The 18671-nt window shown below is 49.6% G+C and overlaps 1 protein-coding gene across 1 annotated transcript in view; it reads right to left on the bottom strand.

Moving 5' to 3' along the window:
• The window catches only part of LOC111724191 (protein Daple-like), an 87078-nt gene that overhangs the window by 20300 nt on the left and 48107 nt on the right, over nucleotides 1-18671 (bottom strand). Inside the window, 1 exon segment of the mRNA XM_023511585.1 lies at nucleotides 1171-1240. Coding sequence (XP_023367353.1) covers nucleotides 1171-1240 — 70 coding nt within the window.

Raw genomic sequence — 18671 nt, forward strand, 5'->3', positions numbered from 1 at the left:
AAAAAAAAAAAAAAAAAAAAAAAAAAAAAAAAAAAAGAAAACATCTCCTTTTGGCTCAGCAGAGAAAAGGTGAACACATCAGCCAGCTGGAGCCCAGAAAGAGTCCCCTCCCCCACCTCGGCACAAGGAAGCTGCTGCCAACACTGTCAGGCTGTGGCACTAAAACAGAAATGACTGTGAGTGACGTCCACGGCAGGTCCCACGGTGTCTCCCTCCTGTCTCAAGGCGACATTAGCTACTGTCATCCAGACTGGAGAAAGGATAACCATACTGCAGTGAGACTGGGGTGAAGAGATGCTGTAAGAGGGAAGCCTGAGTCCCGTCTGCAGAAGCCACCAACGTGTGAGGTCCCCAGTCTGTTCCCATCCTAGAGGTGAGAGTTTTCCTGCCTTCCGTGACCCCTCACCTGCTCCAGATGGTCCTAGACCTAGGGTTCCAAAATGACGAGTTCTCCACCAGAACAAGGGAAGTCCTAGCCAGTGAGTTTGTCCCTGAGCCCATGAGCTTATGTCCACAAGCCATGGGTGCAGGTAAATGCACACACATGTGAAGGGAGGTGACCCACCACTCTGTTTAACACACCCAGGGAGTCATCTGATGGTAAGAACTAAGCTCAGACTTTCTGGAAGATGCGAGGAGGACATTTCATTCAGCCTCTCAAACTCACGCTGAGCATCCGAAACCAGGAGCAGTTAGAATCCGTGCATGCTAGGAGCTCAAGTCCAACCAGGAGACAAGAATGACAGCCCGGGGGAGCTCTGTCATGGGGCATGAATAAAGCCTTGTGGGATCTCAGTGAAGACAGATGCTAGTTCCTAAAGAGACTCTTACTTTCTTGTCACCTGATCCCACGTTTACTGAGCAGTTTTAGGTGAGAGCCCACCGCACACTGAGGCACCTGAACCCTGACCTGTCATCTTAGAAGGAGCCAAGCTGAGGGCTCATTTGTCTCTACATATACATCTGAGTGGCAGGAAGGATTCATTCAAGGAAGAAATGTGCTCTTGGCTAAATGCCTCAGGGTAATGAGCCCACTCTTTAAAATCTCACCAAAAGGATCACGTGTTTGCACTGTGCTGGCTCCAAGCTGGCAGCCAGCGCTCTGTGGCAGACAGCTGCCCAAAGCCAGTGGCACTGCCCAGGCATGGGGGTGGGGCCGTTTTCACTCACCAGATAGTGGGTCTCTGCCAATCATCAAAACATTGGGCAAATTCATTACAATCAGCTGCTGGAGAACTTCCTATAGAAACAAAGGGGGAAAGATACCATTAAGATCAGAAAAAAGAGTGATTAAGTAAATCACAGTTAATCAAGTCACTGGATACGTGTGTAGCCATTAAATCGGTAACTAGGAAGGAATATTTAAGATATAAACATATGTGAAAAGTTAATATAATTATACTAATTATGTTAAATTTTACTAATTCAAGTAAAAATCATGTCTGCATAGGTAGAGAGACCTGGAATAAAAAAGATATATGACATGCTATGATAGAATTATGTTTCTTTATAAAAAATACCTCTACTATTTTTTTTTGGCTGGCTTGTGCAATTAAAAAAGAATAGGGAATAAAGATCACTATAGAGATGTTATTGAGCCATTATAACCTGATGATTTGATATCCAAGTGTGAAGCAGGACTTTGGTACAAATTAGAAATGAGGAGACTTCTTTCAACACAGCAATGACTTCCTGGGAGAGGATAAATCAGAGGCACAGCACAGGCAACCAGCTGCCTTCTGGCCCTCTCACAACAAGGGACTTTGAGAGAAGGCCCAGGCACCAGCCATCAGTCAAACTCTCTCGTCATGTCTCCTACCAGCCCTCCTCAGAGCGTGCCGGCTCAGAGACCCGGCCACCATGGACTGGTCCCAGAACATTTCTCAAGGGAGGTCCTTCTTCCCCGTCCAAATGTGTTCACAAGCAAGAAGATTAAAAAAATCCAATTCTGCAGATGACAAAAAAGAGGATGGGTTCCCTAACTATCCTAATAGTGATCACTATAGGAATCTTCACCAAGGACGCTTCTCTTAGGCCTTTTTAGATGCATTTCCATTGAGACACAAATTGTTTCAGGAAGTCGCTCAATTGTATAACATGTGGCTTCTCTGTGCCCAGGACACTGCTAACTAGCATTCAAATAGAAATGTCTTTTTTTTTTTTTTTTTTTTTTTGCAGTTTTTGGCTGGGGCTGGGTTTGAACCCGCCACCTCCAGCATATGAGGCTGGCGCCCCCAACTAGCATTCAAGAAGAAAGGGGGGATAATGATACAACCAGCTAATCCCGCATGGCCTGTGTGAGCATCCCAGAACCAGTTCTGAATCTTGAGGTTAGAAGAAGGGCCTAGGCAAGCCTGCTGGGAGAGGCCAACACCTGCAAAGAATATACAAAATGATTTTACCTTCTCTCCTTTCTATAGCTCTGGTCCACACCACAAATTGGGGGGAAGGTATGCTAAACTGTGAGGTGTAGTGCCTAACTCCCAAACACACCAGCCCTCCTCTGTTCAATGCTGGAGATCACCTTTCTCCATCATCCAGGGTCACAGGGTGCCATGTCACACACAGCTCATGTTTTCTCAGACATGTCTCAGTTGTTCAATACCTGTCAGTGCTTGACAAAAGTGTGAGTGTGTGACAGCCTCAGCCCTCCTTTAAAGGGCTTAGAAAAAAATCAACACAAGAAAACTGTTTCTCAACAAAGCATGGGCTCCCCCAAAGGATTCCTCGGTACCTCATAACCCCAACCAAACCCTGCTCCCAAGCAAAATGTACCCCACAAATAAAATCAGTGGAATCCACTTGCCGGCTAACTCACTCAGTTTAAAAGGAGGTCCCCAACAACACTGGTCTGTCCTGACAAGCGGCTCCCTCCCCTGCTTCAACATCAGACTCCAACGTTCAGGCCAACTTGGGAAGGAGCTAAGTCATCACTGCCCCTTTTGCATTCCTGGCATGAGTCCTTCTGCCACTGTCTGAGTTTCTAGACCACTCCACTCTGCCCTATTACCGAGATGCATATGTTTATAAATGAGATACAGTATTGAAATCATCTAGTTTTGCTTTTGAAATATTCTGAAGATCACTACAAAAATGCAAAGTGCTATTTTTATGCTAATGTTAATCTGAGCAAAAATATTGCCAGAAAGCATATTCTTCCAAAATGGGATATTTACATTTGTCTAATCAGTACTTACTGATTTTCCCACAAGAAACATGTCATTGGTACAATTAATAAATAACATTGAAGCTTGGCACCCAAAGCACAGTGGTTATAACGGTGCCAGTCACATGCACCAGGGCTGGCGGGTTCGAGCCTGGCTTGGGCCAGCTAACAACAACTGCAACCAAAGAATAGCTGGGCATTGTGGCGGGTGTCTGTGGTCCACCCTCTGGGGAGGCTGAGGCAAGAGACTCACTTGAGCCCAGGAGTCTGAGGATGCTGTGAGCTGTGATGCCATAGCACTCTACTGAGGATGACATGGGGAGACTGTCTCAAACAAACAAACAAACAATGTTGGCTAGGCACAGTGGCTCATGCCTATCCTCCCATAACTTGAAGAGGCTTAGGTGCTTGAAGCCAGTAGTTTGATACCAGCCTGGGAAACACAGAAAGCCCCCTAAGCTGTGTAGAAACCATGTTTCTACAAGAAAAAAAAAAAAAAAGTTTAAAAATTAGCTGGGCGTGATGGTGTGTGCCCATGGTCCTAGGTACTTGGGAAGTCGAGGTGGGAAGATCTCTGTGCCCAGGAGTTGTGACTACAGTGAGCTATGATGGAGCCATTGCACTCCAGCTGGGCTACAGAGTGAGACTTTGTCTCTGAAACAAAAAAAGTTTTATGAATCTTTTTTTGTTGTTGTTGTTATTCCTTTCAAAACACCATGGGTCTCCTAAAACCTAATCCTATGGCCAAGCTGCTTCTAAGAAGCCATAAACTGGTCCCCCTAAAGGGCCATGCACAACAAACATTTCTAGCAAAAACAGGTGCCAATGCTATGGCTGTCCAGTAATATACATAACTGAGACACAGTAATTTCAAATTTCCTAGTAGCCACCTTTACAAAAGTAAAAAAAAATAAAAAGCAGGTAAAAATATCCTAATATAATCATTTTATTTATTTTGAGACAGAGTCTCATTATATCACCTTTGGTAGAGTACTGTGATGTCACAGCTCACGGCAACCTCAAACTCTTGGGCTTGAGTGATTCTTTTGCCTCAGGCGCCTGCCACAATGCCCCGGCTATTTTTGGTTGCAGTTGTCATTGTTGTTTAGCAGGCCCAGGGACAGGCTGGAACCCACCAGCCTTGGTGTATGTGGCTGACGCTCTATTCACTGAGCTTTGGGTGCCAAGTCTATTATAGTTTTTTTGAGACTAGAGTCTGACTATGTCACCCTTGGTAGACAACCTCAAGCTCTTGGGCTTGAATGATTCTCTTACCTCTGCCTCCCAAGTAGCTGGGACTACAGCCGCCCACCATAACGCCTGAATATTTTGTTGTTGTTGTTGCAGTTGTCATTGTTTTAGCTGGCCCAGGCTGGGTTCAAACCCACCTGCATGCAGCCAGCGCTCTACCCACTGAGCTACAGGCACCACCCCCTAACATACTTGAATTAGACCAATATAAATTTATAGTCATTTCAATATGTAACAGATACAAAAAACTGAGGTATTTTATAGTCTTTTTTTCACACAAAGTCTTTGAAATTAATGTGTATATTATCACAGCACATCATAATTCCAATGATAAATCTATACCAAAAACATTTTAATACTTGATCTGCATGCAGATTTCATGAAATGTGGAGTTGAAAAAGCATTACATTCCCAAAGTGTTCCAAAGATACCTTAAAGTTTTCTTACAACTGAATTGAGCATAGATTTTTAAATCTAAATGGATTAAAATGAAAAATTCACTTCCTCAATCACACTGTGTGTTTCAAGCTCTGACAGTCATATGTGGCTAGTGGCTACCAGGCCCCAAAGGCCCCTTGGAGAGAGCTTGGACTCAGTTTAGGGCTTCTAGGACAGTTGCCGTGGGTGAGTAGATGTTAGTCCTGGATAGAGACTGGAATTAGGATGTATGTCCCCCTCAGGGGCCTGACAGTTTAATGGGTTTAATGGAGGCCGTCCCTCTGCCCTCTGCCCTCCCTAAGGAAAGCGGAGTAAACGCAGTGGCAGGGACAGGGCCTCCAGGGCGACAGGCCCAGCCCTTAGTCTGTGAGAGACGTGAGCAGGATGCTGACAAGGGCACTCCCCTCCACCCAGCACTCAGAACAGAAAGCTGCTGTGGAAGCTGCAGCTGACACCAGGGTGCCCGTTCCAGGCTTCACGGTGACCAAGCTCTACAGTGACAGATGATGGGGAGGGTGATATCGGATCCCAGCAGGGCCTGGTCAGGAGGGTGAGTGGCCTTGCTGGTGGTAGGGCCTCTGGGCCACCAAAACTACAGGAAACAGCACCAGCATCCAGGCCAGTGGTGTCTCAGAGCCCACGACACCAAATACTTGTCACTGCTGGTGAGCACTGCTCACTGCTTCTCGGAACCCAACACAGGCCCTGGCTGTAAGGATCACACTGTGCCCCCTGGTCCCCTTCTGTCACCAAGTGAGCCTTCCCACTAGCTGGCCCTCTAGTCTCCCATTCCCAAAGTCCCCCAAACCTCACTTCTCCTAAGCAGGGTTCAGAGTTCAGGGTTCAGAAGGACCAAGTGAGGGGCAGGCAGAGGCCTGGACTCAGTAGGCAGGGGTGGGACTGTGTTGAGAAGTGCCCAGGGAGATGCCTGGGGGTCAGGGGGTCTCCCTGCCCACTTGCCTCAGTGCTTGCAGAGGTAGCTCATTTTCTGAGCTTGGTCCAGCAGCTTCTATTTTTTTGGCTCGGTGCCCATAGCTCAGTGATTAGGGCGTTGGCCACACACACCAGGGCTGGCAGGTTCAAACCCAGCCCAGGCCAGCTAAGCAACAATGACAACTGCAACAAAAAAAGTAGCCAGGCGTTGTGACGGGCTCCTGTAGTCCCCACTACTTGGGAGGCTGAGGCAAGAGAATAGCTTAAGCCCAAAAGTTTTGAGGTTGTTATGAGCTGTGATGCAACAGCACTCTACTGAGGGCAAAAGAGTGAGACTGTCTCAAAAAAAAAAAAAAAGGAGCTTCCTTGCAGAGGAAGCTCATTTTTTGAGCTTGGTCCTGTGGTCTCCGTTAAACCCATTAAACTGTCAGGTCCGGGGGTGGGGGTGGGGGGTGCGGAGAGGCATACATCCTAATTCCAGTCTCTATCCAAGACTAACCTCTACTCACCCATGGTAACTGACTGTCCTGGAAGCCCTGAACTGAGTCCAAGCTTTCTCCAAAGATCTCCTCCTTGGTTTGGCCACAGGGACACTCAGCTCAAAGCCCCGTAAAGTGACTAACTTCACTCCTCTCTGAGAACAAGGAAGTGCAACCCAACTCTTACTAAACTGTCCATTCTGCAGCAAAACTGTTAACCACAGAACATTAAATGATCGACTTGAGGCCCTCACCTGGCTCCAACCTCAAAATACACACTGAAGCCTGGTAGGCGCGTGTGACAGGAGACAAGCATTTTAACAGTCTGGCTACAAACTGCTGGGGAGTGGCAACGGGAGGTATGGCCACTCAGCCCAGTTAGGAAGACAGCAAAAGTGCTCAAACGTGGAAATGGACACCTAATTGTATGCATGGTATTAAATGTATGTTCAGAAAAGACGATCTCAAAGGAAATACAGTGTACCAAAATGGCAGCAGAGTCTTTATTAGAGTGATGAGGACAAAGGCAAGTTTACCCAGCATTTTCTAAATATCCTATAATACGCATTAAAATAATTTAACCCTTCTGGCACAGAGAATGTGTAGTGGCATCTGAAGTGTTTCAGCTGTGAACATGACAGACTTACTTAAAAAAAAAATATCCATTCTTTCCTCTGAGACAGTTCACCAAGTCTTTAAGATGGAAAATGAAGGCTCGGCGCCTATAGCTCAACCGGCTAAGGCGCCAGCCACGTACACCTAAGGTGGCGGGTTCGAATCCCCAGCCCGGACCGCCAAACAACAATGACGGCTGCAACCAAAAAATAGCCGGGCGTTGTGGCGGGCGCCTGTAGTCCCAGCTACTTGGGAGGTGGAGGCAGGAGACTCGCTTGAGCCCAGGAGTTGGAGGTTGCTGTGAGCTGTAATGCCACGGCACTCTGCCCAGGGGGACAGCTTGAGGCCCTGGCCCAAAAAAAAAAAAAAAAAAGATGGAAAACGAAGTAGGTTAGTATTGCTTTTTTTTTGGCCGGGGCTGGGTTTGAATGCGCCACCTCCGACATATGGAGCCAGCGCCCTACCCTTTTGAGCCACAGGTTCCGCCCAGCGTTTTTGTTTTTCATACCCACACAAAAGCAAACCACACCTCCAGGATCCCCTCACTGAGGAAAAAAAGAAATAGATGCTATCAGGAGGACCAGTGATGGGGGCAGGGCAGGGCAGGGGCTCTAGGGGAAGGGGTGACTCCTAGGGCACAAGACCCCTAAGGACAGAGGCTCAGTGGTCCCAGCAAAGGCCCATCCACCACCTAGGCAAAGTGAGGCCACCAGTGAAAAGTTTGAACATCCTTCCAGGACTGACACCCCCCACCCCACCCCCTCCCCCCGCACCGTGCCTGCCCAAACAAAAAGGTCATATTCTCTGCAGGTATAAGAAACCTACGATCTTGGAAAAGATTCAGGTGGAAATACCTTTTTGTGCATGTGTGGGAGGGTTTAACTTTAGTTCCCACCAGAAACACCAAGACTGTTGCTTGAAGAACAATGATTTCTTGAAGAAAAGGGAAAAATTATTTCCCTCCTAAATGAAACTGAATCTCATGGTTCAGTAATTTGCCAGAAAGGAAAAACAAATGCTGCTGAAACCCATGTATCTAGATCCACAGAATGACCTCTAAGGGCTTTGAATGGCAGCTACAATTGCAAAGAAGTCAGAGGGAAACCCCAGAAAAGTTTAAAACAAACACCCTGCAGGGGATCCAAGAGGATGGTGATGCTTGTGGTTGCCAAGGTGACTGAGGTGGTTCAGGCTGCAAGTGAGCCTTCCGTAGAGCCAAATTAAAACCACCAAGAACAGCTTGGCGCTCATAGCACAGTGGTTACAGCGCCAGCCACATACACTGAGGGTGGTGGGTTCGAACCTGGCCCGGGCCAGTTAAACAACAACGACAACTGCAACAAAAAATAGCTGGGCGTTGTGGTGGGCACCTGTAGTCCCAGCTACTTGGGAGGCTGAGGCAAGAGAATCGCTTAAGCCGAAGAGTTTGACATTGCTGTGAGCTGTGACGACACAGCACTCTTCCGAGGGTGACATAGTGAGACTCTGTCTCAAAACAAAAACAAAAACAAAAACAAAACACCAAGAATGCTGATGTTGATCTATCTCCACTCTTCAGGACTCAAAAGGCAGAAACCTAAGTGATGACAGCTTTGTGGATGCCCCACACCTTTAGGTCTGGTCTTCAGGCATTTACAAGACCCATAGTGTGTACATTGCTGTGAGCTGAGAACTCTTAGTGAGACGGACAGTCACAACCCAGCACAGGGAGGTCTGGGAGGGCTTCCCAGAGGTGGCAGCTTCTGACCTGGGCTTTGGAGAATGCTTAGGCATCTAAAAGGTCAAGGACAGAGCTAAGAAATACATTAACTGCCCAGCGTGGGCCACAAGGAAATCTTTTGGTTACACTGAGCATCAAAGTGAACTATACACACTCTGCATTTCCCACTGGTGTGCCCTTCCTCACCAATCCCCACCACCTACCTGCCAGATTTTACTTGTCCTCCAAGCTCAGCTAAAATGCTGCCTCTTCCACCCAGCCACCTAATGCAGGTTAATCACATGTGATTTTTCTCTCCCCCGCACTCCTAATGCTACATCTGCCCCCTTCTGTAGCCCTTTTCTTCAACGTGCCTTGTCAATCAGCTCCCCACTCAGAGGTGGCTAAAAAGCTGCTAATAGTAGAAAATGAGACAGATCAGAAAATAGGCCTCAAAATGTAGGCATTCTGAGATTTAAAAAAATCTCTTTTGTGGATGAGGTGTTTTCTCTGCCTTTTCCATACTAAGGAAGGAACCAAGTTTTGAAAAACAACTGCTTTCCTCCTCCACAAGGACGGTGGTTTCGTCTGTTGAGTTAATTCCTATGCCTTCAAACGTGGCAAAATCTGACACCATATTCCTTAGGATTCACAGCTTGTAGCTGCTAACAAAAGTTAAAGACATTTCATATTGGAGGAAAAAAATTCAGAATCTGTTTTAGAATTTTCCATTAAAACCCGTGTAAGTGGTATAGTGAATACAAATCTTAGAAAACATTCCAAACTGAATCTGTAATGTTGGTTTGAACATATCATGCTTTCCAACCACAAAATCCCAAATGTGACAGCTTTATGAGCAAATGAAGCAAAACAAAGTTAATTTTAAATTCCTAAACTACAGAAATGACTAGGGACAGGTCAGGTCCCACATGTATCCAACGTTCCCAATGTCTACCCCAGGGCTCTAGGACAGGAGAGATGTCTGAACCCCACAGTGGTAACGTTTCCAGAAACTATGTGGCGTGAGCTATCAGGCAAGGGGAACCCACAGAGACACCAACCGTCAAAAGGAATGTTCCACGGACCTCCTCTGCACACGTCCATAACACCGATGCTCGTGCCACCAATCAACACTCGCCATCTGACACATCTCAAAACCTCTCTGCTGGGTTTGGCCAAACCAAAAGACTGCCTAACAACTGGGCATTAGCAACCAACTAACCTTGTGCTTTGTTACTAGAAACCACCACGAAGAGGTTCCTGTCCCCTTTCTCCTCCCAACATTCACATGAGATGGCTGAGAATTATTAACACTTCCAGTCTGAGGGAAACATAGTGCAATGTTGTTAACAGAGCTTAATGGCAGGGTCCAGAGTGAGGGCCAGCAGAGGAACCTCGGGTCTAGGAGCATCCCACAACCCTGTACCACTGTCTCCCCAATGCCCCAACCAGGGTCCTTTCCACAGCAAATGCCCACCCTATCCCTTCAATAGTAACTGGTGACACTCACAGCATAACACCCACCCCAGGCCCGCATATCCCCTATGGTATCACCCCAGTGCAGGGCAACAGGAACCTGGCCTCAAAACCAAGAGCCCTACTTTCTAGGATGCTATATAGCCAGAGCACAGTTTTCTAATTTAGCTACCAAGAGGAAAGGATTTATCCTCACCAACTGCACACAGCCCAGCCCACGTGCTTATAAATCCATCTGGATGGAGGGCTCCTGGTCTCTGCCACATTCCCTCTTGGACTGGAGCAGGGAGTCCTGGCAAATGAGTGAACCATGAAGTGCTTTTATGTTAAGAGGCTGTCACATAAAGCTGCTGATAGATTCAATCCATCTGTTCCACCTCATTTCAATTAATCCTGGGGTCCCTAGGGCCTGAAACCAGCTCCAAGCTGCACAAGCTCCAAGCTCCACGGGCACCAGCTTCCCTAATTAGGCCACACTGGTGTCTGAGTCCCCAATGACTTAAGGCCATCAACTTGGCCGCCCAAGGTGAGCACACTACCAGAAAGCCCCTCCCACGGAACACTTCCTAAAGGCCTATCCTCCTGGCTGTATTCACAGAAACAAACATAAGCCATTCTTTGTTCACAGAAATGAAAACAAATATTTCCTTTGAATTGACCCAGGAGGAGAATTGTTGGGAAGGAACACCTGGAAACTCAAACACCACGGTGAAAGCAAAGCCACTATTGTCTGTCTCTGCCTTTAATTTGCTGTGTGACCTCAGGCAAGTCACAGTCCCTCTCTGAGCCACACCCTTCATCTATAACAGTCTCTTAGAGACTCCCGGCTCCTTCAGGAGAGGGAGGGAGGGGCTAGAAAGGGAGACACGTGCTGGCAAGAGGTGCACAGCACATCTTTATGACTCAGGGCTGCCAAATCTGACAAGCAGGCAAGTGCACACGTGTCTAGGAAGAACCCAGGACAGGATGGAGTGCCCCAAGGAGTGCTTGCTGCCTTCCCTTTAGGGCTGTGTGAGGCCTGGGTTGCCCCGTGGGCAGATCTGTCTTATCGCTGCCAGGAAGTGCCAGTTCTGAGCCCCAGAAGCATGAGCAGGGCATCTCCTTGGGGAAAGAACTTCCAGCCATAAATAGTGCTTCAGGAACCATTTTACAAGGTGAATGCAAGCCTGGCCACTGGCAACCACAGCTGGGCTTGGGAGCCAAACTTCTTTGGAGCAGCCTTCCAAACCATAGGTGCCAGGAGGAAGGGGCCAGGCCCACTGTGGGCCTCATATCCTCAGATCCTGGCCAATGGCAGGGAGGCAGTGAGAATCCACAGTTTAAATGTACAAGAGCCTTACAGATTACCTCAAAGCAGGGCAACTGAGGCCCAGAGCAGAAAACGATAGGGACATAGCACCACAGTCAGGTCTAGAAACCCAGGTCTCCAGAGACTCTGCCCTAAGGCTCTTTATGCCACACCAAGGAGCTGGTGCTTACTCAGCAGCATCTACTGAGGACCACTACACACCAGGACTATGCCCCAGGTGCTCCAGCTGTGGGTCTGGGGAGGGAGAGGAAGACTCTGAAGACTGGGGGTGGAGGGCTGATCACTCCTCGGCATCTGCAGTAGTTCTCAGCTATCTGCCCTCTGTGCCCTCCAAGTCCACTCCTCCCAGTTAAGAGAGCATCAGCACTCTGGACTGATACAGGGACCAGAACTTATGGTGGTGGGGGATCTTGCTATTGTCAGTCAGTGGTCATCAATTCCTTTTCTTTGAGCTTCTTGGAAAAGTCAGTATTTTTACTGACAGATAAGCAAGAAAGGAGCACCACCTGCCGTGCTCACCACTAGGTGAGATAGGCCAATCTCACCTAGCGGTGGCAGAACCAAGGCACAGCACCAGCTCACTGGGAGCAACACTGCCTCCCACACCCTCCAGCATGGGTGGTTGTAGCCATTTCCTGGGCAAGCTTCTTTCTCCGCACATACCCACTGAGGTCAGGGTGCGAGGCATGGCCTTTCCAACCCAAGAAGTGCTGGATTAGGGGAACACAGTACTGGTCCACCTGGTGTCTCCTCTACCACTTACCCCACCACCTCTGGGGCCAACAGGTACCTGCCCAGGACAGGGCTGGAGCCACACCACACTCTGGCAGCCCTTGCCTGGCTGCCTGGCAGGCCACTGTCAGTTCCCTCACTTCCAGGCACAAGTTGGAACAGATGTGATGGAGGGCACCTTCAGCACTGCAGTGGCAGGAGGCAGGAGACCACTGTGGCTGGGGCCTGTCGGGGCAGGAAAGGCCGGCAGGGCAGGGGCAGGGCAGCCAACCTACCAACCCACTCCTCAACCAAACCCAACCTCAGGGCATGAGCCCCACAGGACAAGGGATAGCAACACAGCCAGAGTGGGTCAGGCCTCAACTCCACATCCCCAGAGAGGTGCTGGCAGGGACAGCACCTCCCAGGACAGCTGTTCACTCTTTTGCTTAAGCCACCACATTCTAGGCCCCTGCTAGGTGTCTGATGCCACCCTGGTCGGGAGGTAGAGGGTGTAAAGACATGACCTGAAGTCTAGGAAATGGAGGCAGACAAGAAGAACAAAGCCCATCAAGGCCAGTGAGGGTGCTCGGGGTGTGCACTGGGGGGCCAGGCTCTCCCCTGGGGAGCGCAAAGCCTGGGAGGGAGACAGTCGTCCAACACTAGAATGGTTGGGAGGCATCTGAGTTAGGAGACAATCCAGAAAGCCTCCAAAAAGGAGGAGAGGGGAGCTGAAACAAAGGAACAGAAGTGGTACCATCTGGGTAGGTCTGTGTGGGGTGTGCTAGTTTGGGGAGCACTGGGAACACAGGTGCAGGAAGCCACAGGAGGCATCCCCCACCTCGTGCACCCCAATACAAGGGCTGGAGCAACACATCCCCATCAAAGTCCCAGAATGAGTGAAGGACCACTGAGAGCCATACTGGTACAGGACCATTGCTCTGGTAGTCTGGGCCCAGCCTCGCCTGCACGTTATCTAGACGGCAGCAGCTTGGAGTCCCTGCAGCTCCACCACAGCCCAATGCTTCAAGCCCTGCCAGGGCGGGGAGGTGGCCAGATAGGCAGGCGTCACACCTAACCTACAGATGGCCAAGCACTGCCCACAGCACCTCATCAGGCCCCAGGATGTGGTGGCCAAGCCTGAGGCCTTCTCTACACGCTCCAGTTGTGCTGGGCACTGCTTTCAACAGGCTCAGGGAACAGCACACCTCCTCACCCTTGCTTCTTAGGGAGGCTCTGCAGTGGACAAACACGGAGGCCCATGGCCACTTGACAGTAATCCCACAAAGGATGACAGGTATGGGGGGGGGTCTATTCCAGAGACCAGCACAACATAGAAACCCTCCACACCCCCATCACTTCTCTAACACTCAGAGTTCAAAATAAAGAACTGAGCAGGAACATCTGCTCAGTCTTTTCTCTAAAAACACACATGTGCCCAAACCATCTCAGGTGCTCTGGCAATGAGAACTCTTGTGGCAGATCCACAGGCAAGAATGGTATGGTTGATGTGTGTGCCTGGGTGAAGGGCAAGGGCTGAAGAGAGGGTCTCCATGAGCACAGAGGGTGAGAACTACCAATCTCCGGAGCAGGTGAGTAAGTAGAACGGTATCACCACCTCCCTATGCCCCACTGGCCCTTGTGAAAAAGCTTTACATGAAACCAATATATAAAACCAACAGTCAAGTAACAGTATTGTGCAAACAAGTCACTTCTTGTTACAGGAGTCTATAGCCAAAGCTCAGACTTCATCTAGAGAGCAAGGAACTCCATTCACCAAGAATTTATTCTATAGCAGGAAACTGGGGGAGGGTATCTCAAGACACAGTTGAAAGCTGGGGAGGAGAAAGGTTAAGAAAAGACAAGTTTGTAATGACTAATATCTCAGCAGGAAGTGAAAATCTCAACAGATGTTATCAACTTCAGGGCAGCTGTCCAAGTTGGGGGGTGGACAGGGGTTGGTGGTGGCCTGACGGCCCAGCCTGTCCCTGGCCCAGCTGCATCCTCTCTGTCCTACACTTAACCTCCAACGCCTTCCGTACCCAGAGTCTTCCTCAACCCCTTCACTGACAATAATCACCTTCTCATCTGCGCCCCCAGAGCCCCCACCTGAGGCCCAGCACAGTGTAACTGTACTCCAAGAGTGGGAACCTCAGAGTCTCCAGGGCAGGTGCTGTAACAGGCTCACCTTTGAATCCCCCCAGGGCTCTGGGTGAGATAGCTCACAGCAGACCCTGCCAGCTGCTGGCTAAGTGGGACTGGCTGCCGGAAGCAAGGGTCTGATAAGAACGGAGGCCCCCAAACCTTCAACTCAACACATGCCCCCATCTTCAGAGCAAAGAACACTTTATTTTGAACAGTAATAAATCAGAGTGCCTAATAAAGCAGCGGCCGGGCTAGACGTTTCTCCTGACTCTGGGAGGCGGTGCCAGAGTCAGGTCCACTGGATACGTGTTAATGCACACCCCACTTCACCAACACCTTCTGACTGCTGGGTATACTGCAGAAAGTGAGAGAGATAAAAAGAGGCAAATAAACACGACACAGGCATATGTGCTAAAGAGAGAAAGAAAGCACAGTAGGACCATCGACAGCGACGAAAAACAAAGCTATTACAGACAGGGCCCCCCATGAAATGACAAGTTAACACACTGCGAATGACTGGTAGACAGCTGGAAGTGGCTCCCTGAAGTGCTGTGTTACGGAGGATTCTGAGGCCAGCTCTGGGCTCAGGCAGAGAGGGCTGAGACTGACCAGCGGCATCCACCTGAGCCAGGAACTGAGCCCTGGTGGCACTGCCTCATGTAAGCTGGCACAGCGCGATGACTTCGGGACACCTGTGTGGTATACAGTGCTGGAAGAGTGAGCACAGGACCAGAAATTCTCTTCATAACTATAATGCTGTGGAGACTGAGTGTCCTCTGCTAAACCAGCCTACTCCTCCAGTGTCCCCCCAGACTGGGGGCTTCTGAGGGTGACAGTCAGGGCTGTCTCACTCCCCTCTGCTGCCAGGGCCTGGCACAGCTGGGGCTCAGTCATCATTTCGCAAGCCCAAGGAGAGAGAGAGAGAGAGAGAGAGAGAGTGTGTGTGTGTGTGTGTTCGTGTTCTAGAGGACAGGAGCAGAAACAATGCCCCCTACTGTGTGAGGCTCAGGTTTCAGGACTGAAAAAATAAATAAATCTTGTCTTCCTTCCTTTTTCCTTTAAGTAAGGAAATATTCCTTATATTCCTGAAATATTTTTCAGACGTGCGAGTGAGGTGGGTGTGAGGGAAGGCCATCAGAATCAAAGAACATTTTCTAAGAGGTAGAAAAGTTAAGGCACACAGACCCCACCCCCACCCCCGCACCTGTTCACAGGGCAGACCAGCTGCTCGGGTTTCCCCACAGGGCTAGCGGAGAGCCCACACTTCAGGCGAATAAAGGCGCCCTCACCAGCTGTTCCCATGCCCAAGGCGAGCAGGATGGCAGTCTGTGCACCCCCGCCTGGGTGCATGCCTCCAGCCAAGCCAGAAGACGAGAAAAGACGCAACTCTGCACAGTGATGGAGGGAGCACCTTCTGTGTGCGAGGCCCCTTCAGGGCAAGGGGTAGGGGGAATGAACACCTCCCTCTGGTCTAACACTTTACAGGTGGCCTGAGTCTTCTTGTGTTCAGTGGGGCTGGTGCTTAAACTGTGCCCAGCATACAAAGGATATACTGAGATGCAGTGGTGAGGGTGTGCTTTGTTTGGGTCACATGGCCAGTAACAACAAGGCTGGGGCTGGACATCTAGGCTTCCCAACACCGGGGAGTTCAGTGTGGCTGGTGAGAGGCATGAACCTGCAGTGAGCCACCAGCCTACAGAGGGGCCCTGCAGCTGCAGTGGCAAGGGAACAGTAGGTTATACGTAAGTTCACCTCCCAGCCAGGAGACAGAAAAGACAGACACAAAAGAGGCGGCTAGTCTGTCAGTAGGGAGGCCCAGGAGGTCCCCTGGGCTATGCCCTCCCACCAGAGCCATGTGCCTCCAGGTAAGACATTGGTAGCACCAGCACTGGTGTGGCCTCCAACTGGCCCCTCAAAGACACTCCAGCCTGCTGAGGCAGGAAAGGACTTCTGTCCAACAGTCACACTGCTGCGGTGCTGCCTGCCAAGCCCCCGAGGTTAGCATTCCAAAGTGACTGCCACAGTCCAGCCACAAAGACCCAGGAAAGGCAGGCTGGGTCATGGGCATCCTCACAGAACTGCTCCTGGCAGGCAGACCACTGCTCTAGCCACAGCTACACGCCCACCCAAGGGACACTCCTTCCTCCACTGCCACCGAGTGGCTCTCACCCAATAGCCACCAAGACGCTGGTCTTCGTGAGAGAAGGAAAAGAGAAACGGCAGCGTGATAAAGCACCCTCAACCTGACAAATCAGCCCGACCCACCTCGGCCTGGCAGCATCAGGCCACAGGAGGCACCCTCAGCAGGGGCGGGGTGTCCTGGGAGCCCCTAAGAAGCCCATTCCTTCATGGTGATGCCACTGCTGGGGGAGCTGCCAGTTGAGCCCTGTGATGAAGCTCCCATCTCAACAGTGGAGAGGATGGTTCATGCAGACAGGCGCTGGGGTGTGCAGTACCGAGTCACTGACAGTCTAGGCTGCTGAGCTCTGATGTCAGCAGGCAGGGTTGTTAGCTCCCTGAACCAGTGAGCAGGTGGAGTTCAGGGGGGTAAGTGGTGGGCCTGGTCACCTAACTGATGAGTGAAGTGCAAGACCCCACACCAGTTCCTGGGCACCTAGATCTCTTGCTAAATGCAGATGGTACTGAGAAGTCAGACACTAAATCAAGGTTCAAGTGATGTTTAACTGTTAGTGGTATAATCACTACGCACTCAGTAGTGCTAAGAATCAAAGGGTGGGTCATGAGACACATCTCTAAGAATTACCTTCAAGCGTGAGTAACAAAGCCCTGAAAAATGACAACTAACACAAGATTCAAGTTTACTGGACGACAGGCAATCCAAAGCGGCAGTCAGAGCCCCCAGGCCAGGGTGTCAGGGACCATCTCTATCTAGTTGCTCCTCCATGAAGCTGGGACTTCCACCACTCCCCTGCCCTGCGGGGAGGAAGGGAGGAAGGGAGAAGGCAGGCACACTGCCACCTGCTTTTAGGAGGGCTTCCCAGAAGTAACACACAACATTGCAACTTCTATTTCACATGGCCTCTCTAGAGGGAGGCTGGGAGTTCTTTAACTGAGGAAGAAGGGGAAAGTGGCACAGAACCGGGCAGTAATCTGCCACATGGGAGGAGATAAAACATGACCTCTGGCCATGGAGATTAGCATCCCATTAGAAAGACACACACACATGTGGAAATGATTAGTGGGTGAGGCCGTATATAACAAGGCACTAATTGTATGACACAGATAGGAAACAAGCAGTTAAGGAAGAGCAGACCCAGAAGCTGCCTGAGGTCACCGCAATCAGCAGGCGTCTGCAGCCGTGGGAGACTTGAGCTGGAAGGACAGGCGGTGACCAGAGAGAGGAGAGGAGGGTGTGCAGACTCCATCCCACCTGCTAGTGAATGCTGGACCATCACAGCCTTTGCTAAACCAACTGAGGTTAATTATTAGTCACCGCCCGTGGGTTGGGACACTCATCTTTGGTCTGTACAGGGTCCACTTATATTAAGTCACTTTTCACAATGTAATAAGCCCCTGCAAACCCACCACCCAGAACAAAGGCTGGGACCTCGACAATAACCTACTGTTAACTAGAAGGTTCCCCAGCCAACCCCTGCCTCCTGCTAGCCAAGACACCCTAACCTGAATAAGAAGACACATTCCCTTGCTCCTTTCTGTACAGCATTATTGCATCTGTAAATACTTCCAGAGAGTACATTCATTTTAGTTGCTTTTAACTAAAAAAGGAATAGTATAAAATAGTATAAAAAAGGAATAGTGCTGTAGGTGATCTGTATTTGGGGGCATCCTATTTTTAACATTATCATAAATATCAATACTTTTGATATTTAACAATATCATAAATGATTTTATGATATTGCCAGAATTCGTCTACATCACTGCATGTTGCTGTAGTTAATTTGTTTGGACAGCTGTATAATATTCCATTGTGTGATCGTGTCTTAGTGTATTCATCCATTCTCCCACTGATGGGCATCTGGGCTGTTTCCAGGATTTGTTGATGTGCGTGGAAGCGCTGTGAACATTCTTGTCCAAGTCCTCCACAGTCCCCATGCAGAATTCTCTCTGGGGCATACACCTAGGAATGAAATTAGCTGGGCCACAAGGTATGTGGATACTGAACTTGAGCTGTTAATGCCAGACTATTTTTCCAAAGTAATGACACCCTGTGCACTCCCACCAGTAGGAGAGAAACACTGGCATTCCCTGAGCACTCTGCTCTCTCCCCACCCCCTCATGTGACTGTCCCCTTCACAGGGAGCAAAGAGACCCATTATGAACCAGCATCAAACTAATGTGTGGAAGAGGTCTTGACCTGGAGCCAACCTGACTCAAAACCCCGTGAAACTCGAAACAGCTCTTTGTGTGTAGGGGGATGAGGGGGGAGGTGAGCAGCTCTGGGAGGTGGAGGATGAGGTTGCAGTTGGG

This window comes from Otolemur garnettii, unplaced genomic scaffold, assembly GCF_000181295.1.
Source record: "Otolemur garnettii isolate 467f Iridium unplaced genomic scaffold, OtoGar3 scaffold00020, whole genome shotgun sequence".
In the NCBI taxonomy this organism is placed as follows: Eukaryota; Metazoa; Chordata; class Mammalia; order Primates; family Galagidae; genus Otolemur; species Otolemur garnettii.